This window comes from Schistocerca gregaria, chromosome 7, assembly GCF_023897955.1.
Source record: "Schistocerca gregaria isolate iqSchGreg1 chromosome 7, iqSchGreg1.2, whole genome shotgun sequence".
Classification (NCBI taxonomy): domain Eukaryota; kingdom Metazoa; phylum Arthropoda; class Insecta; order Orthoptera; family Acrididae; genus Schistocerca; species Schistocerca gregaria.
The window spans coordinates 310,274,261-310,300,149 of NC_064926.1; the positions used below are offsets into that span (position 1 = coordinate 310,274,261).

General features: G+C 39.7%; 1 protein-coding gene across 2 annotated transcripts in view; it reads right to left on the bottom strand.

The window, feature by feature from the left end:
* Window positions 1-25,889, bottom strand: part of LOC126282100 (thymidine phosphorylase-like) — a 188,327-nt gene that overhangs the window by 41,249 nt on the left and 121,189 nt on the right. For both annotated transcript variants that reach the window (XM_049981559.1, XM_049981560.1), the window contains one exon: window positions 21,968-22,130. In XM_049981559.1, coding sequence (XP_049837516.1) covers window positions 21,968-22,130 — 163 coding nt within the window. The remainder of the gene's footprint in view (window positions 1-21,967; window positions 22,131-25,889) is intronic.

The window sequence follows — 25,889 nt, forward strand, 5'->3', positions numbered from 1 at the left end:
CCAAAGACAGTGGTAATGTGTGAGTGAGAAGAAGGCCTTTTGGTTGAAAGCTAAAGTGTATAGCAGTCTTTTTGTTCTCCCTGTCTGTTACTCAGCATCTTACCTACATGGTGGGTAGCAATCTATCCTCCTCATAATAGCTTTGAAGACCACATAACCCTATATTTGACATGTATCACACAAAATGCGCAGAGTATACTGAAAATTGTCATAACCACCATGGGGTGCATGGTAGTAGTGCTATCACACATAATGATCTCCTAGAGTCTGTGTGGATTTCATATTACTGCAGGAACTGAACGTAGATCTTGAGTTGTAGAACTTCTCCAGTTTATTTTATTTATTTATTTATTTATTTGTCCATGAGACTTTGTTGATACACATAATGTGCATAAGATGTCGGACATTTTATGCGAGTGCAGGTTTTCTTGGTGAATTTCATATATCAAATCTTCACGGGTTGTCAGCTGAGTAGCGTCATCGTATCGTAGCAACATTTCGATGGAATGTGTCTCCATCATCTTTAGGCAAAGTGTCAGAATTGCGATTCTGCGGGCACCTGATTGGCCGGCCGCAGGAAACGGAGAGCGGTCCAGCAGAGATATAAGCCCATGAAGGACGATGTCCTGAAACTTTGCCTGAATATGATGGAGACGCATTCCATTGAAACGTTGCTACGAACGACGATGCTACTCAGCTGACAACCCGTGAAGACTACATATATGTCGGACATTATTTAATACAATTTTATTGTTAAACTCTTATGGTTACATTACTTATTATTGGTACATTATTTGCATTTATCATGTTACTATGGTTTCAGTGGATAAGACTGGTACATTATTATGCACACTGGCGCATTATTATGTATCAAAATACTCCATTTTGGCAGAGCTTAGTTTTTGTATGATGTACATGAAGATCCATTTTTTGCCTTGTGTTGTGAGTGTATACGTCTTTCATTTTTGAGGAAGAGTCCAGGATTTTCAGTCACATACTGCTGTATAAATACTATGTTTTCATATATATGGAGGCAGAGTAGTTAGTTAGTCAGTGTTGTTTAATGTCCCGTCGACAACAAGGTCTTTAGAGATGGAGCGCAAGCTCGGGTTAGGGATGGATGGGGAAGAAAATCGGCCGTGCTCTTTCAAAGAACCATCCCGGCATTTGCCTGAAACGATTTAGGGAAATCACGGAAAACCTAAATCAGAATGGCTGGAGACAGGATTGAACCGTCGTCCTCCCGAATGCGAGACCAGTGTGCTAACCACTGCGCCACCTTGCTCGGTGGAGGCAGAGAAGTGGGAGGATTTGCAGTTTCCTGCAGTATTGCATTGTAAATAGCTTAATGTGCTACAAGAAGCTCCCCAGAATATGACTCCAAACTTCAACATTGGTTAGGCACTTGCATAGCACATACATTTTAGGCTGTCTTTACTACAGCAGCTTTCAACAATCCTCATCACATAGCAGGATGTGTTCAACTTTTTGCTGGTAATGTCAATACAAGTTCCCCACCTGCCATTATCCTGCAACAACAGCCTGAGAAACTTTGTCAGGTCAACTCTATTTACAGCATTGTTTGTCAGTTGGGTATTTACAGTTTTGTTTGACATTATGGAAGTTGATTGCTACAGTTTTTCCTTCATTTATAATTAACTTGTTGTATGTGAATCATTCTGCAATGCTATCAATTACCTTTGTTATGTTTTCTTGTAGTAGGTTTCCTGATTTTACAGTAATGAGAAAGCTTGTGTTGTCAGCAAACTGGTAAGCATTTTAACACTGTATGTTTGTTTGCAGGTCATTTACATATTGGAGGAACAGCACTGGTCCCAGTACTGATCCTTGGGGAACACCCTATTTCGTGTCTTGGTAATCTGAGTAATGGTTTGTGATTTTGTTGCAGTCAGCGTCTTGTATTCCACTGTTTGTTTCCATTTGCAAAGGTATGACCTGACCTAGCCATTATGTGTATCTCTATGTTGAAATAAGTGGTTCATGTAATGTTAAAACAACAGCTGATTCCTCAAACTGGGGGGCTATCAAGTACGGGGTCCCACAGGGTTCGGTCTTGGGTCATTTACTGTTCTTGATATACAATAATGACTTACCATTCCACATTGATGAAGATGCAAAGTTAGTTCTTTTTGTTGATGATACAAGTATAGTAATAACATCCAAAAACCAAGAACTAAGTGATGTAATTGTAAATGATGTTTTTCACAAAATTATTAAGTGGTTCTCAGCAAACGGATTCTCTTTAAATTTTGTTAAAACACAGTATATACAGTTCCATACAGTAAATAACACAACTCCAGGAATAAATATAGACTTTGAACACAAGTCTGTAGCTAAGGTAGAATTTTCAAAATTTTTAGGTGTGTCCATTGATGAGAGGTTAAACTGGAGGCAACACATTGATGGTCTGCTGAAATGTCTGAGTTCAGCTACGTATGCTATTAGGGTTATTGCAAATTTTGGTGATAAGAATCTCAGTAAATTAGCTTACTATGCCTACTTTCATTCACTGCTTTCATATGGCATCATATTCTGGGGTAATTCATCGTTGAGTAGAAAAGTATTCATTGCTCAAAAACATGTAATCAGAATAATTGCTGGAGCCCACCCACAGTCATCCTGCAGACATCTATTTAAGGATCTAGGGATCCTCACAGTAACCTCACAGTATATATATTCACTTATGAAATTTGTTGTTAATAATCCAACCCGTTCAAAAGTAATAGCAGTGTGCATAGCTATAATACCAGGAGAAAGGATGATCTTCACTATGCAGGGTTAAATCTGACTTTGGCACAGAAAGGGGTAAATTATGCTGCCACAAAAGTCTTTGGTCACCTACCAAACAGCATCAAAAGCCTGACAGATAGCCAACTAACATTTAAAATTAAATTAAAAGAATTTCTAGATGACAACTCCTTCTACTCATTGGCTGAATTTTTTGATATAAATTAAGGGGAAAAAACAAAACAAAAACTTAAACATTAGTGTCATGCAATATTTTGTGTAATGTAATATCTTGTACAGACATCTTTTATTAACCTGACACGTTCCACATCATTACGAAGTGTCGTATTCATGATCTATGGAACAAGTATTAATCTAATCTAGTCTAATCTAATCTACTCGATTTAATTTTTGTACGAGTGCTTCATGATCTAGTAATATCAAATGCTTTTGACAAGTCAAGGCGTACACCAGTGATACAATCACCACTGTCCACTTTCTGCTAAATTTCACCTAGGAATTCATAGACAGTGATGTTGGTTGAGTGGTTCTTCCTAAACCCAAATTGTGATGTGGATAGGATTTGATATTTTTCCACAAAGACTGTAAGTATTTTGTGGAAGACTTTCTCTAGAATTTTTGACAAGCCAGACAATTTGGCAATTGGCCTGTAGTTGCCAATTTCTTCTGTGTTTCCTCTTTTGTAGATTGGTTTCAATTTTACAATTTTTAGACAAGTAGGGAAAATCTTTGATGCCAGTGAACTATTGCATGAATATGTTAGCAGTTTTACAATGTGTTCACTAAATCTTTTTATTATTTTATTAGTTCTAAACTTCAATAAGTCATTCATACCATGGGTCACTAAGATACTTTTAACCTTTCCTATACACTCCACACAATGTTCATAAATTAGCCATAATACACACATCAAAACAAATTTTGCATCACCTCAGTTCCGAGAGTTCTGGAACCTGTACAGAAAATTGGAATAGAGATCAAGATAAACATAATTTCCACCATCTTTATTGTTCATGAAAACCACACATTGCATGTTGTACCATCATGCAATAAGACCTTCAGTGGTGGTGGTCCATATTGCTGTACATGCCGGTACCTCTACTACCCAGTAGCACATCCTCTTGTATTGATGCATACTGTATTTGTCGTGGCATACTATCGACAAGTTCATTAAAGCACTGTTGGTCTAGTCTGTCCCACTCCTCTATGTCGATCCAGTGTGGATCCCTCAGAGTGGGTGGTGGGTCACATTGTCCATAACAGCCCTTTTCACAGGCATGTTCGATAGGGTTCATATCTGGACAACATGCTGCCCACTCTAGTCAAGCACTGTCACTATCCTGAAGGAAGTCATTTACAAGATGTGCACGATGGTGTGAGAATTGTAATCCATGAAGATGAATGCCTCACCAATATGCTGCCGATATGGTTGCACTATTGATCAGATGATGGCATTCACATATCGTACAGCCATTACGGTGTCTTCCATGATCACCAGTGGTATATGTTGGCCCCACATAATGCCACTATAAAGCAGCAGGGGACCTCCACCTTTCTGCACTCACTGGACAGTGTGTCTAAGGCGTTCAGCCTGACCAGGTTGCCTCCAAAGACGTCTTCGATGATTGTCTGGTTGAAAGCATATGCAACACTCATTGGTGAAGAGAACGTGATGCCAATCCTGAGAGATCCATTCAGCATGTTGTTGGGCCCATCTGTGCCACATTGCATGGTGTCATGATTGCACAGATGGACCTCGCCATAGACATCGGGAGTGAAGTTGCACACCATTTAGCCTACTGCGCAAAGTTAACAGTCTTAAAATGACATCCCGTGGCTGCATGAAAAGCATTATTCAACATGGTGGCATTGCTGTCAGGGTTCCTCCAAGCCATAATCTGTAGGTAGCAGTCATCCATTGCAGTAGCAATGGCCTGAGTGTGGCATGTTATCAATGGTTCCTGTCTCTCTGTACCTCCCCCATGTCCGAACAATGTTGTTTTGGTTCACTCTGAGATGCCTGGACACTTTCCTTGTTGAGAGTGCATCATGGACAAACTAACAATGTGGATGAGATTGAACTGCATTATTGACCATCTAGGCATGTTTGAACTACAGACAACACAAGCTGTGTACCTCCTTCGTGGTGGAATCACTGGAACTGATCAGCTGTCGGACCCCCTCCACCTAATAGGCGCTGCTCATGCATGGTTGTTTACATTTTTTTAGGGGGGGGGGGGGGGGGTTAGTGACATATCAGAACAGTCACAGGGACTGTGTCTGTGATACAGTATCCACAGTCAATGTTTGTCTTCAGGAGTTCTGGGAACTGAGGTGCTGCAAAACTTTTTTTGGTGTGCGTATTCATATACTGAATGTTACTCATAATCAAAGTAAAAATGTCAAAAGGTGATTTCTTGCTACCTGTAAATGTAACTTCATTTCATAATAAAATTTATTGTAACAATTAGCTTCACAGTATTATGTAACAAACCTAAGATTCTACAAAACTCAGTAAGATTCTACAAAACTCAGTTGTAGATCCTCTGCTCTTTACCGAAAGGACTATGTTCTTTGCACCAATCCCTCAGCATGCAGACATACAACTACCCATACTTGAAACAACAGGATTAAAAATGGTGTCCCTGATGAGTTTCAAATTGGCTGATGACAACATGATGGATTTTTCTGCTGCAGAGGGAAAAATCCACTAATCAGACATGATTTGTAAACACCTTGGTCTTGAGTCATGTGGTGCCATTATTGAAGATTCTTGAGCATCTCCACGAGTTACTGAAGTTATGTCATCACTGGTAAACTAAATAAATAACAGTAAGTTGTTATTGATTTTGTTGCTGTTAATGAGGTTCTTAGTCCGGAGATTGATTTGATGAAGTTCTCCATTCTGGTCTACCCTGTGCCACCTCTTCATGTGTATGTAACTACTGCAACTTGTGTCCAAATGAAACTGCTTACTGTATTCAAGCATTGTCCTCCCTCTAAAATTTTCCTCCTCACACAGTTCCTTCCATTAATAAGCTGCTGATTTCTTGACACCTCAGATATGATCTACCAAACAATCCAGTCCTTTAGTCAAGTTGTGCCATACATTTCTTTTTTTTAGCATCAGTGTTTCATTTCTGTACAAGGCTACATTACAGATAAAATACCTTCAGAGAAGGTTTCTGAACACTTAAATTTACATCCAATGTTGTCAAACCTTTATTTTCCACAAACAGTTTCCTTTCTGTTGCCACTCTGAATTTATATCATCTATGGATCAGCCATTGTCACTTAGTTGTTTTTCTGCCAAAGTGACAGAAGTCATCTACTACATTTACTGTTTCATCTCTTAATCTAGTTTCCTACACATTGCCTGATTTAATTTGACTGAATTCCATTAGCAGTGTTTTAATTTTGTTGATCTTCAGCTCATAATCTCTTTTCAAAACACTGTCTATTCTGTTGAACTGTTCTTCCAATTCATTTGTGGTCTCTAACAGAATTACAGTGTCATTCGCAAAACTCAAGGTTTTTATTTTTCCCACCCTAATCTTTAGCTCCTTATTAAGCTTTTCCTTGGTGTCCTTTATTGCTTGCTTAGTGCACACATTGAATAACAGTGGGGATAGGGTATAGCCCTATCTCACTCCCTTCTGAATACTCCTTCCGTTGTATGTCCTTAGATTCTTGTAAGTGCAGTGTGATTCCTGTAAAAATTGTAAATTACATTTTGTTCCTGTATTTTATGCCTGTTTCAAAGACAGTATTCTTTTCAACCATGTCAAAAGTTTTCTTTAAATCTAAAAATGAGATAAATGTAGGTTAACTTTTCTTGGACCTATCTTCAAAGATACAGTATATCATAGTGTCAGTTGCCTCAAATATTTCCACATTTCTCCAGGAAAAATACTTGTTTTTATGAGTTTCCCCATTCTTGTATAAATAATACTGGCTTCTATGAGTTTTTCCCACTGTCCTGCAGATAATTTGTGTCAGTAGTTTGCAACCATGACTTATTATGCTTGTATTCACATACGTCAGCACTTGTCATCTTCAGAATTTGAATTACTACATTCTTCTTGAAGTCTGAAGGTATTATGCCAGTTTCATATAGCTTGCACACGAGGTGGAATAATTCTGTAATGGCCGGTTCTCCCAATGATCTAAATAATTCTGAGGATGTTGTGTACACCAGCTGCTTTCTTTTTGCATAGGTATGCTTCTCTTTTGTCCAAGCTCTTTCCAATCTATCTATAGGTGGGACCTATCTTTCCCTCCTTAAAGTAATTGTCTCAGTACTGTCTATTTTTGGTTAAACTACATTCCTTTAGTGCGGCTATGAAATTTTTTTATTATGATGCCATTGCATAAAAAGTTCTCAGTTTACTTGCCATATCAAATTCAGATAAAATTTCAAGGTTCCAGGGACTGCCACTATTATCATCATCATCATCAGTCACTAAAACTGACTGTCAGGAACTGGCAAGGCTTGCACTTTTATCCCCATAGGACAGCGTCTGATTAGTTGTATTATGTCATGGTGTCAACACAGAAATGGTGTGTACTGAGGTGGTGACCACTATGTCCATAGATTTTGTTTGCACTGTCTACCCAGCACTGCTTGCAGTGTAATCCCTTACATCAGGCAGTAAACTGTGAGAAGTCTTCCTCTGTGCTTTTTCTCCATGAAGTGCATGCCTGCATGCATTTCCAAGTGCATAGCCAGTGTCTGTATTGAAGTTTTTTTCTCAAATTCTAATTTCAACGCAGTCCCAATAGGTTGATGCATTCTTATTTGTTTTACTTTTGTTGATGTCTCTTATTATCTCTTTTCTGTGAATTTCTTATTTTTAAATGCCTGTATTCCATTTTGCCTGCTTCATTTCCTGCATTTCTTTTATATTTTCTCCTTTCATCAGTTAAGTTCAGAATCTCATATGTTATCCAGAGATTTCTCCTCACCTTGTCACCTTACATATTGAACCATTTCATCTCTGAAAGCCACGCATGCATGACCTAATATAGTCCTTTCACCCATTTCAGTCAATTATTTCCAAATCATCCCTTTGAAACTCGCAATAGCCCCTGGTCCTTTCCATTTATTAAGGTACCATCTTCTCAATTTCCAACAACTCTGCAGTTTCTTCAGCTTTAATTTACTGTCAACAACCAATAAATTATAGTCAGAGTTCAAATCTGGGCCTGTAAATGTTTTTCAGTTTAAAGCATTGTTTCAAAATCAATACAATCAATACAATATACACTCCTGGAAATTGAAATAAGAACACTGTGAATTCATTGTCCCAGGAAGGGGAAACTTTATTGACACATTCCTGGGGTCAGATACATCACATGATCACACTGACAGAACAACAGGCACATAGACACAGGCAACAGAGCATGCACAACGTCGGCACTAGTACAGTGTATATCCACCTTTTGCAGCAATGCAGGCTGCTATTCTCCCATGGAGACGATCGTAGAGATGCTGGATGTAGTCCTGTGGAACGGCTTGCCATGCCATTTCCACCTGGCGCCTCAGTTGGACCAGCGTTCGTGCTGGACGTGCAGACCGCGTGAGACGATGCTTCATCCAGTCCCAAACATGCTCAATGGGGGACAGATCCGGAGATCTTGCTGGCCAGGGTAGTTGACTTAAACCTTCTAGAGCACGTTAGGTGGCATGGGATACATGCGGACATGCATTGTCCTGTTGGAACAGCAAGTTCCCTTGCCGGTCTAGGAATGGTAGAATGATGGGTTCGATGACGGTTTGGATGTACCGTGCACTATTCAGTGTCCCCTGGACGATCACCAGAGGTGTACGGCCAGTGTAGGAGATCGCTCTCCACACCATGATGCCGGGTGTTGGCCCTGTGTGCCTCGGTCGTATGCAGTCCTGATTGTGTCACTCACGTGCACGGCGCCAAACACGTATACGACCATCATTGGCACCAAGGCAGAAGCGACTCTCATCGCTGAAGATGACACGTCTCCATTCGTCCCTCCATTCATGCCTGTCGCGACGCCACTGGAGGGGGGCTGCACGATGTTGGGGCGTGAGTGGAAGACGGCCTAACGGTGTGTGGGACCGTAGCCCAGCTTCATGGAGATGGTTGTGAATGGTCCTCGCCGATACCCCAGGACCAACAGTGTCCCTAATTTGCTGGGAAGTGGCGGTGCGGTCCCCTACGGCACTGCGTAGGATCCTACATTCTTGGCGTGCATCCGTGCGTCGCTGTGGTCCGATCCCAGGTCGACGGGCACGTGCACCTTACGCCGATCACTGGCGACAACATCGATGTACTGTGGAGACCTCACGCCCCACGTGTTGAGCAATTCGGCGGTACGTCCACCCGGCCTTCCGCATGCCCACTATATGCCTTCGCTCAAAGTCCATCAACTGCACATACGGTTCACGTCCATGCTGCCGCGGCATGCTACCAGTGTTAAAGACTGTGATGGAGCTCCGTATGCCACGGCAAACTGGCTGACACTCACGGCGGCGGTGCAAAAATGCTGCGCAGCTAGCGCCATTCCATGGCCAACACCACGGTTCCTGGTGTGTCCGCTGTGCCGTGCGTGCGATCATTGCTTGTACAGCCCTCTCGCAGTGTCCGGAGCAAGTATGGTGGGTCTGACACACCGGTGTCAATGTGTTCTTTTTTCCATTTCCAGGAGTGTATCTTGAACTTTCTGGTGCCCCAAGGCTTCTTCCACATACAGAACCTTATTTTATGATTCTTAAACCAACAGCTATTAGCAATGATTAAATCATGCTCTGTGCAAAATTATACTAGATGAATTCATCTTTCATCCCTTTCTTCCAGTCCATGTTCTACTATTCTCTCTTCTCTTCCTTTAACTACTACTGAATTCCTGTCACCCATCACCAGTAAATTTTCAACTCTCTTAATAACCTGAATAACTTATTTTATCTTATTATACATTCTTTCACTCTTTGTCAACTGTAGAGCTATTAGGCATGTAACCTTGTACTATTGTGGTAGGGGTAGGCTTCATGTGGTTTTTAATTTGCTATGCTGCTTGTAGTAGCTTACCCACATTCCCATTTTCTTATAGATTATTAGACCTACTCTTACGTTATCCCACTTGATTTTGTATTTGTAATCTGTACTCACCTTACCAGTAGTCCTTTTCTTCCTGTCACTTCCCTTACTCCCCCAACATCCTTCAACCAACTCATTTCTCTTTATAAATTCTCTAACTTACCTGCCTCATTAAGAGATCTCTGACTGGCAAAATGTTAGCTTTTTTTCCCTGATGAAACAGTCTCTTGAGTAACTCCTGTTTGGAGATCTGAATAGGTGACTATTTTACACCTGGAACACTTTACCCAAGAGGGTGCCATCATCTTTCAACCATACATCAGAGCTGCATGCAAATATAACCATTCACAATACTAACATAGCAAGGCCATGTTGGCTATTGTTACAAGGCCATTTCAGTCAGTCATATTCACTGTTGTCCCTCCAACTACTGAAAGGCTGCTGTCCCACTTTAGGAACTACACATTAACCTAGCTTCTCTACAGATGTACCCCGATCACAGTTGTATGTATGGTACAGCTGTCTGTATCACTGCAAGATGCAGGCCTCCCACCATGGTAAAGTCAATGGTTTATGGGTATGTCAGGATGGAGGCATGCCGGAACAAATCATCTGGTCTGTAACAGGAACTATCAGACTACAGTAACTAAACTCATAACTTTTCATATGCAACATCATGCTCTGAAATGACGGACGTCCCACCCGAGATCATTGGCACCCCTCGTAAAGTGGCGTTTTGTCACCTACTCGACCTTCACAAAATCCTAATCAATCCCTATGCCACTCCCAATCCCTAATGCTTTCCACAAGGATCATACCCCTTTGGAAAACCCAGGTGTAAGACCCGCCCAATCCACCATCCACCACTTCCTGTTCAAGTCCTTTCACAGGCTTATCCTACCCCAACAGAGGCCAGGCCCCCTCTATTATGATAGAATAGGTACAATGATAAGAGTAGATTGCTGCTGAATGGCAGAAAGGCACAAAGAATAAACTGTCACATATTGTATTTTTGCCAAAGCCTTCTTCAGAAGGGAAATAAAACACATGCACAGTGACACAAATATGCACACCTCATGCACACATGACAATAATTTTTGGAAGCTCCAGCCAGAATGCAATTGTATTGAACAGGAGAAGCAATCTGGGAAGATGGAGGGATAGCAGGCTACAGTTGGTGGAAGAGACGTGAGCACTGCCTAGCAGTGCAGGGATTAGATGGTGGCAAGGTAAGACTGCCAGGTGAAGGTTAAATGGCCAGGGGAGATGGTGATGGGGAGGGGGGGGGGGAGGGAGGGAGAGGGAGCATGAGGAATGGAAAAAGAGAGGAGTGGAGAAGGGAAAAAGACCAGTGATTGCATTGGCACGAAGCAGTGCACATTAAGGGCACAGGGACATGAATTGGAGGACGTGATACAACAGAGGGGGTGGAAACTGTTGGGTGGAGGGTATGGAGACAGTAGGTTATCATAGGTTGGGGCTAGGAAGATTTAAGAAGGAGAGAATGTGTTGTAATGATAACTTCCATCTGTGCAGTTTGAAAAATCTGGTGGTGGAGGGGAGGAACCAATGGCCCAGTCTGTGAAGCAGCTTATGTTCAGCTGCATGTTGTGCCACAGGGTGGTCCACCTCAATCTTGGCCACAGTTTGGCAGTGGACAACTGGCTGGTAGTCAAATCAATATAAAAATCTGTGCAATGACTGTGGTAAAGCTAATTTATGACACGCTGCTTTCACAGGTGGCTTGGCCCCTGATGGGGTGAGATGATTTATGGTTACACTCCACATATACAAAAAGGATGACAGAGGAATGCCAGATAACTATAGACCAATATCAGTTGTCCCTATACTGGCCAAAATTGAAGAGAGCTGCTCACACACACAGATTTACACGTATTTTGAGAGCACTAAATTACGTAATGACAGCCAGTTTGGATTTAAAACTAATGAGTCAACCACAAGAGCTATCGAAAGTCTGATAACTGAAATCCACAATGCTTTTGAAAGGAAACTGACTACCGGTGCAACACTAGTATACTTAAGCAAAGCATTTGATTCACTATCACATGAGGTAATTGTTAAAAAATTAGAATATGATGCTATTGCAGACAAACCACTTAATTTGATTAAGTCATACATAAATAACAGACAACAGTTAGTGTATGTGAACAATGAAAGGTCAGATCTAATGAAAATTAAGAGAGGAATTCCACAGGGCTCCATCCTTGGACCCTTCGTCTTTAATATCTGTGACAGGGGTTCCCAACAAAATTTTCTAGGGGACTCTCTCATTGAGCATGATTGGTACCTTGTCATATCACAGTATCAAGTAACTAAAAAAGCCAAAATACTACATTTTATACATTTTGTATTTCATTATTGAAAAAATATTGAGCTTAAAACTTCTTCAATTTAGCCATAATTGTTGTTGTTAAATTTTTGATTATTGCTCAAAAGCATTGTCTTCAAATCTGAGTGTTTAGCATAACAAACTCCTTAAAATATGTGAACTGAGAATTACAGGCAAAAATTACGGTCGCAGTTTCGAATCCTGCCTCAGGCACGGCTGTGTGTGTGATGTCCTTAGGTTAGTTAGGTTTAAGTAGTTCTAAGTTCTAGGGGACTGATGGCCTCAGAAGTTAAGTCCCGTAGTGCTCAGATCCATTTGAACCATTTTGAACAACAGAGTACTCTATCAGTATAAAGTTAGGTTTAATTTTCATTTCTTAATAAGATGAGTTCAATTTGACCTTTGAGTCCATTATTTCTGAAATATTAGGTTCCAAACTTGGAACTTTCATTCTGAAATCCGACTGCATGTTGAGCCGATTCCTATATTTGTTTTTCATGAAACACATGGAAGAAAATGCTTGCTCACACCGATACATGGTTGCAAATGGAAGGATCTTTTCCATTGCCTCATCTCCAAGTTTCTTGTAGTCCTTGCCTGCTGATGCCCAGAAGTCTGTAATTTTATCACCAAAGAAAATGTTTATCATCATACCACAGCTGGACAGATCCACAAGTTGATCTTGTTCTTCTTCAGTGTGGTCTTGGATTTTGTCTATTTTTCACAGCTGAAGGGATTTCGAATCCATCTGTCATCAGGATCAGGTTCAGGGAAATACTCTCTAAAAGAGGTGGCTAGGTTGTGTAGATGCTTGGCTACAGTGATCTTGATCTGGTCAGGCAAACTCTCCTCTGATGACTCCAAGAATTGTATGAAAGTAGAAAAGTTAGTTGGTGATTCTCTTTCTATCCTTGACGCTCAGATCTGACACTTTTTGACCATAGCACTTACCTTATCCTCAACTTTGAACATGTCTGCATTTTTTTCTTTTAACTCAAGTTTAACACATTCCAGATTTCAAACACATCAGCTAAGTATGCAACTGAGCAAAGCCAAGAGAAGTTAGTGAGAAATTCCACATACTTTGTGTCAAGAAGGTAGACACAAACCTCGTCTCTAAGTTCAAAAAATCTTGACATGATCCTACCTTGAGAAAGCCATTTTACTTCCATATGAATAAGAAGTTGCTCATGCTCACTGCCAATCTCTTTACAAAACAAAGAAAATAATCTGGATTGCAGATGTCAAGTTTTAATGTAGTTGATGATTTGAACTACTTCATTAAGTATCTTTTGCAAAGGTTCAGGCAATCTTTTGGCTACTAAGGCTTCACGATGGATACGACAGTGAGTCCATTTCACCTCAGGGGCTACTGCTTTGATACAAGCTAGAAGTCCAGTTTTTTGAGAGCCATTGACTTTGCTCCATCCGTCGACAAGCCTACACATTTTTTACAGGTGACATCATGTTCATTGAGATAATTATTTAATGCAGTAAAAATATCGTCTGCTGTTGTATACAGTTACATTAAAAACAAAGATTCCAAGACTTACCAAGCGGGAAAGCGCCGCCAGACAGGCACAATGAACAAAACACACACACAGAATTACTAGCTTTCGCAACCGATGGTTGCTTCTTCACGAAGGAGGGAAGGAGAGGGAAAGACGAAAGGATGTGGGTTTTAAGGGAGAGGGTAAGGAGTCATTCCAATCCCAGGAGCGGAAAGACTTCCCTTAGGGGGAAAGAAGGACAGGTGTACACTCGCACACACACACATATCCATCCGAACATACACAGACACAAGCAGACATATTTAAAGGCCTTTAAAAATGTCTGCTTGTGTCTGTGTATGTGCGGATGGATATGTGTGTGTGTGCGAGTGTACACCTGTCCTTTAAAGGCCTTTAAATATGTCTGCTTGTGTCTGTGTATGTGGGGATGGATATGTGTGTGTGTGTGCGAGTGTACACCTGTCCTTTTTTCCCCCTAAGGGAAGTCTTTCCGCTCCCGGGATTGGAATGACTCCTTACCCTCTCCCTTAAAACCCACATCATTTCATCTTTCCCTCTCCTTCCCTCTTTCGTGAAGAAGCAACCATCGGTTGCGAAAGCTAGTAATTCTGTGTGTGTGTTTGTGTGTTTTGTTCATTGTGCCTGTCTGCCGGCGCTTTCCCGCTTGGTAAGTCTTGGAATCTTTGTTTTTAATATATTTTTCCCATGTGGAAGTTTCTTTCTATTTTATTTACATCATCATTAATTTGAACCCAACAATTACATTTGTTATTGTCTCTGTTACATTTCGAAATCTTCTCTATCATCTTACTTTCTCTTTTTGTTTGTACAAGTAGTTTCACTTTGTATTCATCTTCCCTTTTTCCGTAATCTACCATACATTTTATCCTGCCTAATTATACTCAATAATACGTAATTTACTTCCAAACCATAACCTAAAAATTTTTAACGCTTTCAACATAACCGCTGCTATAAAATCCACTGTTCCAAGTTTACAAACATTTCGTTTAAACTCGTGAATACTATTTCACAGCTTCAGTTCCTTTCACCCATTAAACAACCATCTCAGTTATTTCCAACAACTTTCGTTTTATTTCCATTCCCGTTTTTCCCACATAACCGATCATTTTTTAGCAGCTTCCCACAGGTTTAAACGTTATTATTTCTTCATCAAGCAATTGTTAGCCTCATTCTCATAACCCGCCAGTACACAACCAGTCCTTTGAATACATTTACACACATATTTTTCGAGATTTTATTCGAAAAATTTTTTCGAATTTTATTTTTTCGGAAAATTTTTTCGAAACCTTTTTCTAAAATTTTTTTTTCTTCTTTCGAAACTTTTTCGAAAATTTTTTTTCGAAATTTTCTTGAATTTCCCCACCCTTTAACGTGATCTGGAGACAACATAACTACCTAACCTTTGCACCCATTGTTGTTCACCAACCTAAATTCACCAACCTAAGTTCAGCACAGGATCAACATAGCTCATCTCAAACCAACACTTTTTCGACTTTTTTCACACCTTTATCTCTCCCTATATAAATTTCTGTTTACTTTCACTTTAACCTCATATTACCCTTTCCACCTGCTAAGCCTGCCTTTAAATATGTCTGCTTGTGTCTGTGTTTGTGTGGATGGATATGTGTGTGGGTGCGAGTGTACACCTGTCCTTTTTTCCCCCTAAGGGAAGTCTTTCCTCTCCCGGGATTGGAATGACTCCTTACCCTCTCCCTTAAAACCCACATCCTTTCGTCTTTCCCTCTCCTTCCCTCTTTCGTGAAGAAACAACCATCGGTTGCGAAAGCTAGTAATTCTGTGTGTGTGTTTGTGTGTTTTGTTCATTGTGCCTGTCTGCCGGCACTTTCCCGCTTGGTAAGTCTTGTAATCTTTGTTTTTAGTATATTTTTCCCATGTGGAAGTTTCTTTCTGTTCTATACAGTTACTCGCATGAAAAAAGAAAATCTTCGAACACTTGGTCCTCCCATAAGAATCATGCAAAAACCAAATTTATAGCTTTTTTTGACATGTCTGCACTTTTATCCAATTGTATTGCATGCATGTCACTCATGTAATGTCTAGCCAGCAATGTTCCTTTGATGTTAATTGCCATATCAGTAATTCATCTTTTGAACAGTATTATTTGAGAGTGGGACAGTTCCTATTACCTTAGTAGCTTCATCACCTAACATTCTCTTGAAAAGTATTACTGCTGATGGCAGTATAAGTTCCTCAGCAATTGTGTGGTTTTTCTGACATTTAGCAACAAGCTGAGCCACCTTGTAAGATGCAAGGGCTGCATTTTCATTTACATTTGCACCACAGTCTTTGGTAATTGTTTTACAATATGTTTTCAACTCTCCTAATTTATTTTTGAAAAAATCTAATGACTTACTTTTGTACTCTGAATGCTTTGTTTCAAGATGGTGCTGGAGTTTTGCTGGTTTCATACATTCATTTGAAAGGCTTTCATAACAAATTACACATTTAGGTTTAGGCTGTTGCTCAGGTCCAGTGAACGTAGAACCAATTTCCAAGTAATCAGAGTTATATTTTCTAATTTTTCCAGTAAGCTTGACACTGATCTTGGAAGGGTTAGGTTCAAGGGACACCAACAATTTAGGTTCAATGGACACTGACAACTTCAGTTCGAGAGTCACTGACTTACTTGCTAGAACATCAAATGCATTATCTTCCTCTTCATCTGTAGGCCTTTCTCGTTTTAACGAACCACTTTTTAGTCAACGGTTCATTTTTAACTACACAAACTGTAGCTTCCGCAAAAAAAGTGTTTTAACACAAAATATTGAATATGTAAACAATACGGTCAGTGAAAGCACTGGAAATAAATTAACAATGGCCCATTGTCATCAGAAACGCTTGTGTAAAGTAACTGTCAGTTGTCAGCTGCAAAGAGGCAATGCGCACAGTCTAATGGCATACAGCAGAACTATTTGCCTCTATCTAATTCTAGTTTTGTGCTAGAGTGTGCTTGTATCAGTTGGCTCTAGGAAGACGCTAGACGCAGAAGTTAGCATTAGCTAAAGCTCTGCTCATGCAGGAAGTGGCGAAAACAAAAAATCTGTTATCATACAAAATATATTTAATATATTTTTCATTCTAATAGCATCTTGCGGACCCCTTTGGTATAGCTCACGGACCCCTGGTGGTCCGTGGACCACCTATTGGGAACCACTAATCTATGTTATTGACTTCTCAAACTATATGTTTTCTATGCTGATGATATGACCATGATCTCCACAGGTAAGAATATGCAAGAGGTGGTAAACAAAAATAAAGAACTTTTTGAAAAATGTAGGGTGTGGTGTGTTGTTAACCAGTTATATATAAACAACACAAAAACAGAGGAAATTTATTTTAAACTGATGTCACGGAAAGCAGAGAATCACACTGCCAAACTACTGGGACTAAAAATAGACCAAAGGCTCTCATGGGATGAGCATATAAGCTATCTGACTGCCAAACATTCACGCGTAATATTCCTGCTGTATAAACTAAGATATTCGGTCAGTAAAAGTTTATTTCTGCTGTGCTACTATACATTCTTTCAGTCACCACTACAATACAGGATTCTGTTATGGGGTAATTCACCAGGCACAAATCGTGTATTCAAATGGCAAAAAAGCAATTAGATGTATACAAGGATTGGGTCCAAGAGAAACCTGTAAGGTGCATTTCAGTGTATTACACATAATGACACTCCCAAGTCTCTATATGTATAACTGCTTAATATATGTAAAAAAATACAACAATTTACACAGAGAACGAATTTACATTTGCACAGGACTCGAAACAACTGCATGCTTGATATACCATAGTCTAGACTGTCACTGATACACAACAGTCACAAACACCTAAGTCTAAAGTCACATAGTGAACTGCCACAATCGATCAAAACCCTCACCCTCTTTAAATTTAAGGAGGTATTAGACACATGGCTCAAACATAAAGCATACTACCCTATTGAAGAATACGTTGGAAGTAATTTGGAAGGAATGTATAAATAATGAAATAATGTATGTATCATTAACTAAATGTGTGAAACCATATAATTGATTCTTGAATGTAAATTGTATAATGATTACTGCTCAAATTGTCTGATTAGTAAGAAGTTTATGTATTTATATGTATTTATGTATATGAAAATGATGATATGAGTACATGTACAGATTACTAACTACTAAAAAGATTTATTGATATGTGTGCATAATGTAAAATGTAAAAATTAGGAACAACTATACTTTTATGAAATATGTAAAATGTATTTTGACAAAGTCACTTCATGGTAAACATGCTGAATGACTAATAAATAAACATATGAAACATATGATGAAGCCTCTAACAGGACTCAAGTAGGAACTGCTGGGTGCTTGGATTGGGCAGGTCATGCACCTGGGTCTTCCACAGGGGTATGAATCAAGTGCTAAGGAGTTGGGATTGGGAATGGCATGAGGATGGACTAGGATGTTGTGGAGGGCAGGTTGTGACACAATAGCACTTTAGGAGTTATGGGAAGGATTTTGGGTAAGATATCCCTCATTTCAGGGTATGATGATACATAATCAAAGTCCTGACAAAGGATGTGGTTCAGTGGTTCCAGTACGGGGAGGTAATGGGTGACAAAGGGGGGCTCCTGCGCAGCTGTATTACAGAATGCTAAAGGTCTCACAAAGACACTATAAACAGACCCAGTCTGTAAACAGATTTCTTGTGCCACCCCAATCCTTGCACTGCCACAAAGAACCAACTACAAAGGAGCAGCCCCTTTGTCACCCCTTGCCACACCTGTCTGGTACCACTGAGCTACATCCTTCATCAGGGCTTTGAAAATGTACAATCATCTCCTTAAATGAGGAACATCTACTCAGGATCATTCTCACCCCTCCGAAAGGGATGTCCCATCACCCACCCAACATCCATAACATGCTAAGCCATTCCTAGGCCATCCCCAGTCCCAACCACTTGCCACTGTGGTCATATGCCTGTGGGACACCAATATGCAAGACCTACCCAGCAGTTCCATCCCAGTCCTGTCACAGGCTTATCATACCCTGTCAGAGACTGGCCACCTGTCAAAGCAGCCATGTTTTACAAGGGCTATTCCTAAAATAAGATGTGATTGGGCATAAAATGGAAACTACAGCAAGGCTCCAATGTAGCTTTGCATGGATGTGTTGTGCATTTCTCTAGTATGCCCGTCAATTGCGTCATGTCTCTCTTTTCAATTCTGAGCACACAGTGAACATGTAAAGATGTCTAGAACAACAGTGTCTCCCACCATGTATGAGGGCCTGGTGAGAGAATTTGCCTGATGTGATGCAGCCAACATAACACAAATTTCTTGCATTTTCTTGTTCATGACAGTTCTCAGGCTCACTCTGCAGGGGCAATGAAGGTGCTCCTGCAATGTTTTTGATGGGGAGTGTCTGATCACCCACAATACAGCCCGTAATTGGCTCCCTCTGTTTTTCATCTCTTCTCACATGAGCTACTGGTTCTGAAAACAACATTTTGGTACAGACAATGAGCTGTAGACAAGTGTAGAGAATTGTTGGATAACACAGGTGGCTGCCTTCCATGATGAGGGTAATGGAAAGTTGGAGTGGAAACTATGGAGAGAAGTAGCTGGAAGGTACAGCTGACTGCTGCAAATGAAACATTTTTTATTTTTGTAATGATTTCCATTTTGTGACTAATTGGATCTCACTTTGTGAATAGCCCCTCAGCTCTGATGCAATCATTGCACTGCTTTATACTGGTATGACTATCAACCAACTGCTCACTAGGAGTATGGCAAAGAGCAAAGTGGATCACACTGTGGGACAATGTGCAACCTGAAAATAGCATGCTAGGTTACAATGGCTGCTTCTCAACCCCTGCCATCTCTATTCTCCCCATCAACACCCAGTTTTCTGGATGTCACAGGTGGGAATTATCATTACACTGCATTCTCTCCTCCTGAAGCTATCGCTGCTTGAACCTATGGTATCTACTTTCCCTACACTCTTCAGTCAAAAGTTTCTGCCCCCTCTGTTATATCACCTTCTCTCACTTCATGTTCCCTCATTATGTAGTGCTCTCTGCTAACACATCCTCCAGTCTTTCCTCCTTCTCTTTTCCGCTCGCTATTTCCTCCCCCCCCCCCCCTCCACCACCCCCAACACCTCCCCTCCCACCACCATCTAGTCTGTGCGTGCCCCACCAGGCAGCACTCACTTGTCTCCCCCACTCACACCCTATTATCCCTCCTGCTTCTTTTCCCCACTCCAGATTGCTGATTCTATTCAATTCAGTTGCATCATTCTGGCTGTAGTAGCTCAAGATAGCACTCGTGTGTGCATGAGGGGTGCCTGCATGTGTGAATGTGTATTTGTTTCCTTCCCTTTCTGAAGGAGGCTATGGCCAAAAGCTCAGTGCATAGCAGAAATTTTCATTGAACCTGTCTACAACTTAACATGTCATTTTTACAATGAGTAGCAATCTATCCTTTTTGTAATATTGTTCATTTTCCAATTCATGATTTCTATTGTTTGTTTATAGCTTACGTTATTCACAGTTTAACTGAGTACCCGTGACTTAATGAAACAATAAATTTGTGTACCTCTGTGTGTTAACTCATTTAGCATTCTTTTAGTTTATTGCATTGTTAATACAAGACCCTTTGTTTAATTCCCATCAAAATTTAAAAATACAAGCTTTCAGGTTCCATATTTTTACTTATCCTCACCAGTTAGAAGTTTAATTAGGTTTGGTGTGGACAATAATAGTGAAGTGTTCTGCAAAGCAGATAATTCTTTGGTATATCATCACACACATACTCTTAAAAATAATTTTAAAAAAATAAAAAATAAAGAACCACAAAGGAATTATCCAAATGAGACAGAAATCAGGAGACATCATGTACTTGTACAAACAAAGCAGTTATTCAGCTTGGAATTGATTGATAGAGTTGTTGGATGTTCTGCTGAGAGATATTGTGCCAAATTTTGTCCAGTCGATGTGCTGGTTTGAGGGCCTTCCCCATAATGCTCTAATGTTTTCAATTGAGGAGAGTTCTGGAGACCTTTCTGATCAAGGTAGGGTTTGTCAAGCACGAAGGCAAGCAGTAGACTCTCTCAGTGTGTGTGTGTGTGTGTGTGTGTGTGTGTGTGTGTGTGTGTGTGTGGGTGGTTGCGTGGGGGGTAGAGGGGTGGGGGGTGGTAGTGGGGTCATCATCTTACTTAATCTTACTTAATTGTAAGCTCAGGATGGCTTGCCATGAAAGGCAACAAAACAGGGTGAGAATATGATCAATGTACCACTGTACTTTAAGGGTGCTGTAGATGACCACCAAAGACATTCTGCTATGAAATGAAATTACAACCCAGACCACCACTACCGGATGTCAGGCCATATTGCGGCAACAGTCAGGTTGGTATTCCCATCACTGTCTGATGCATCTCCAGACATGCCTCCACTGGCCATAAAGACTTTGTTCAAAGTGTGACTCATCACTACAGCTAATGAGGTTCCACATCGAAGATGTGTCTGCATACATTCTGTACAGTGATGGGATACCAACCTGACTGTCACCTGCCATATTGCCCAACAACCAGGAGTGATGGTCTGTGGTGCCATTTCTTTTCATATCAGGACCCTTTTGGCAGTCATCCATGGCATTCTCACAGAACAGTGATATTCTACACAAATCCTGGGCTTGCATTTCAGCAAAGTAATATCTTCCCGCAGATGGTGAGAGTTTGTATTGCTTGTCTCCATGCTTTCCAAATCTTACCTTGGCCAGCAAGTGCTCCAGATCTGTCCCCAATTGGGAATGTTTCAAGCATTATGGGCAGCGCCCTCTAATCAGCTTGGGATTTTGATGATGCAGTATGCCAACTGGACAGAATTTGACATGATGTACCTCAGGAGGGCATCCAGCAATTCTTTCAACCAATACCAAGCCAAAGAACATGTTTCATAAGGGCCAGAGGTGAACTAATGCATTATTGAGTTGCTCAATTTATGAAGATCTTTCTTTTGAATAAATCATCCAATTTTTCTGAAATTGTAATAATTTGTTTGTACATGGACATCACATCCACCAATTCCCAACCCATTCAGATAATTCCTCTATGGTGCATCATTTATATTTGTATTTTTGAAGTGTATAAATATTAGTTTTCAAAGTGACTTAGAGTATCACTTTGGCTTATTAAATATATTATATTTATGCTTAGATTCATTTAGAAACTGTCCCTTACCAAGAGTTGTGACAAGATCATTTAAGTCTGAGGGCCCATTCCCCTTAAGGCAGTCAATGGCCTCAGCAACTTCTAGTCCATTACCAACTGCCTTTCCAATAGGTGTATCCATTTTTGACAGTACAACTCGACACTTTACTCCTAGGCCATCAGCAACCTCAATCTGAAAAGAATAACACACAATATCATCAAAAACTGAACATAGATACTATGTGTTTAGTTATTCAAAACGTATGACACCTACTTTGTCACCCAAATAACCCTCAGCAGACTGTCAAACATTTATAGCAGTCATGTTCTTAAAAAAAAAAGGTATCACAGTGTCTCCATGTTGTAGTGATACTACATTATTGCAGAAACCATACTGTAATTTCTACTTATTGAAAAAGTGTGCTTCCAATAACTTTCCAGTTGATAATAATATTACTCTAAAATTTTAATTACAGTTATTATCACATTTGTATTTACAGTGATAACTGATTTTGTCATACTCTGAACATCTTCAGATGTACTGAGACAAGTAAAAGACATGCTAAGTTTGATCTTACATAACTAATCAGAAACATGCATAGTGATATTATTGTGAAATTCATGAGATGAATGTAATCTAATAGTACTATCAAAAGTAAGCACAAGGAAAACAAGGAAAGGAATAGCTATTTTTTACTAATTGTTTTAAGGACTGTGCCAGTTATAGTTCATAGATGATACAAATGACAATGTGACAAATAAGGATGGAAGAGAAGAGGAAGAGAATGATACAGTTAAAGAATTGAAAGAAGGGAAAAAAGAGAAAGTGGGAGGGAGAGAGTAGAAGGAAGGGGTTGTACTTTTTGGAGGGGAATATGTAAAAAAAAAAGATAAATTGCTAACACGGGATTTGGATGCACGGGACGGAATTGAGATTATATAAATTGAGGTTAAATTCTGAGGATGGTGGGATGCAAGAAGGATATTTTAGAAGCTAGTTTGCCATCTCTGGAATTCAGCGAAAGTAGTACTGCATGAGAAGATTCAAAGGGCTCCTGTAATATAGCATGCAGCAATGTCACATGAGACATATGGTGGTGTTAAGCATGCTAGCCAAATTGATATGGAAAATCCAGAAGGCAGATAGTTCGTTTTTGTCCTTTCATGCATCATACGAGTTAAGTGGATGTCATCTCTACGTAGATACCTGTGCAGTGAATTTTAATCCGTCTTTAAAGTCATACAAAGGTGACACTGTAATAGGTAGCAGTGGGTGGGTGCTTGAGGCTTGTTTTACATTGATAACACTTGTGGGGGTAGGAACTGGGCATATTAGTCTGTGAATGTTTTACAAGTAAGTCATAAAACAACATTATGTATTTCTTAGACCACACACACACACACACACACACACACACACACACACACACACACACACACACACATAGCAATGAGAAATCCACTAACAAATGAAAACGCATGAAAGGTAATTTACTGTAAAGCCATAGTTACAAGGGTAAATAAAATATTTGTTTCTTTACAGTACTACAACAGTTCATTTTATTAAATTACTTGAGGCAATAGGTAGTGCTATCACAAAAACTAATGTCAGTTCATCAAAAGTAGAAGATATAAATTGCTATGGTTCATTAGTTTAATTGAATAAATTTACTTGCTCTGTGGTTTTGTCCACTTTCATATTATATATAGTGAAGATCTTTAAATTATCATGCAGTACAAATGTATGTGATATATACTGCTCATTATAACAGAAAATATGATGACTGTATTACTTACTAGCTGACATGTTGCATAAATGAAAATATACTTGAGGGATATATTCTAAAAGGGCTAAAAAGTCTGACATAACGGCACTTTATGAGCAGGGAGATTTTTCTCTCCATTAATCTTTATAACAATCCCTTTAGCTCCAGTTTATTACTGAAGTCTTGTTATAAATAATGAAGCACAATACAGCAACAGGTAAAACTTTTCATCTACAACTTCCATAGAATCTATAACTAAATGCTTTCTTCAAGTCTGTATGGATTTTTCTGAAATGCGCATAGAACGTTTGATTATGCAGAAAATGCACAATTTCTAAACAAACTATATTTTTATGACATTAGAGAAACCATACAACTCCTAGTCCTACATAGAGAAATTATAAGTAGGTTGTGTGTGCTGAAAATAAAGGTACAGTACCAAACTGAGCTGTTTGATCTAAATATACCATATTTTATGGACTATAAGGCACACTATTTTCTATGGAAAATTGCCTCTAAATTCATGTAAATCTTATACTTGAAATTAATATTAAAATGTCCAGCATTTGATTTAAAATACTAGCCAGACTTAAAAATTGCATTATATTTGATGTCTCAGGAAACCTTTCAATATCTCACAACAATGGATTCAATTGGTAGCAGAACTGCACTGATGTTATGAACATTAGTTGTGGGGATACACAAGCTTGCTAATACTGTGGCCCTCCCACCGTGCCGTCACAAACCCAGAACATTGTCTAGCCTATGATGTGTCATTGGAGTCTACAATGCCAGTGAACTTGAATTTAAAGTGATTTGTGTTACTGGTAACAGTATCATATTTTCATTAGTATCTGGTTTTGTAATGGAAAAAATATGAGGTATTCATATGCTGCAGGCTATCAATTGAAAGTAATAGCACATGCTGAAGAATATGGAAACATAGTAGCTGGGTGGCATTTTGGCCCCCCACTAAAAGAAAAAACCATTTGCTATTGGCAGGCTAGTAAAGAAAAGCTGAAAAAAAATGAGGAAGACTGAATGAGCAAATAGAGGGCTGAATTCAAAATGGCGAAAACTAGAAGATGATACATGAAATGGATTCAAGGACACTATCAAAATGGCTTTCCAATTGATACAAAAATGATGCACATAAATGCTCGTAAGCTAGGACTAAAGTGGAACTTAAGAGACTTTAAAAGGTTTGTGAAGGGTCATAGACTTAGCATGTAAACCAAAACAAAAATATCTCAGAAAATTCCACAAGAGAATGAAGATAAAATATTATCTTTACATTATTTTATTACTCAACATCAAAAGAAAATTGGAGTGGAACTAAATAAAACCATGAATATAGATGAAACTCCTCTGATATTTGATGTGCCAAGTAACAGAACTGTTGCCATGAAAGCTGCTAAAACTGTAACTACAAAAACATATGGACATGAAAAAATGTACTACACTGTTATCCTTTCATGTTGTGATGATAGTACTAAACTTAATCCAATGGCCATTTTCAAGCACAAAGCAATGCCAAAACATTTTGAAATACTACCGTGGATTGTTATTCACATACATGAAAAGGACTGAATGGCAGACATTGGTATGAAATTATAGATTAACAGAGTGTGGGGGAGAAGGAAAGGTACTTTATTGAAGTACAGGTCTGTGTTGTGCCAGTTTAGTTTGATAGTCATTTTAAAGATTACATGAAAGTGAAATTGAGATAGGGAAATACTGAGATTACTATTATTCCAGGAGGACTTACTTCACAATTACAACCTGATAAATAAGCTATTTACAGTGTGTATGAGAGGAATGGAATAAATGGATGATGGATGAAACCCAACGTGAATTCATGCCGGAGGGTGCAGGCTTTCTCGGCGAATTTCATATATGAAGTCTTCACGGGTTGTCAGCAACGTCTCGTAGCAACATTTCGATGGAATACGTCTCCATCATCTTCAGGCGAAGTGTCAGGCTTATATATCTGCTGGACCACTCTCTGTTTCCCACGGCTAGCCAATCACAAACCCGCGGAATCGCCCGATGCACCTGGATCAGCCGGTGGTGGGGGGGACGCGTCCATGGGGTTTGAGTCCCGGCATCCGTCTCTATCTGCTCCACCTGAAGCCCTTGTCTCAAGGTTTTTCAAAAATTTTGAAGCAATTGCTACAGCTCATTTT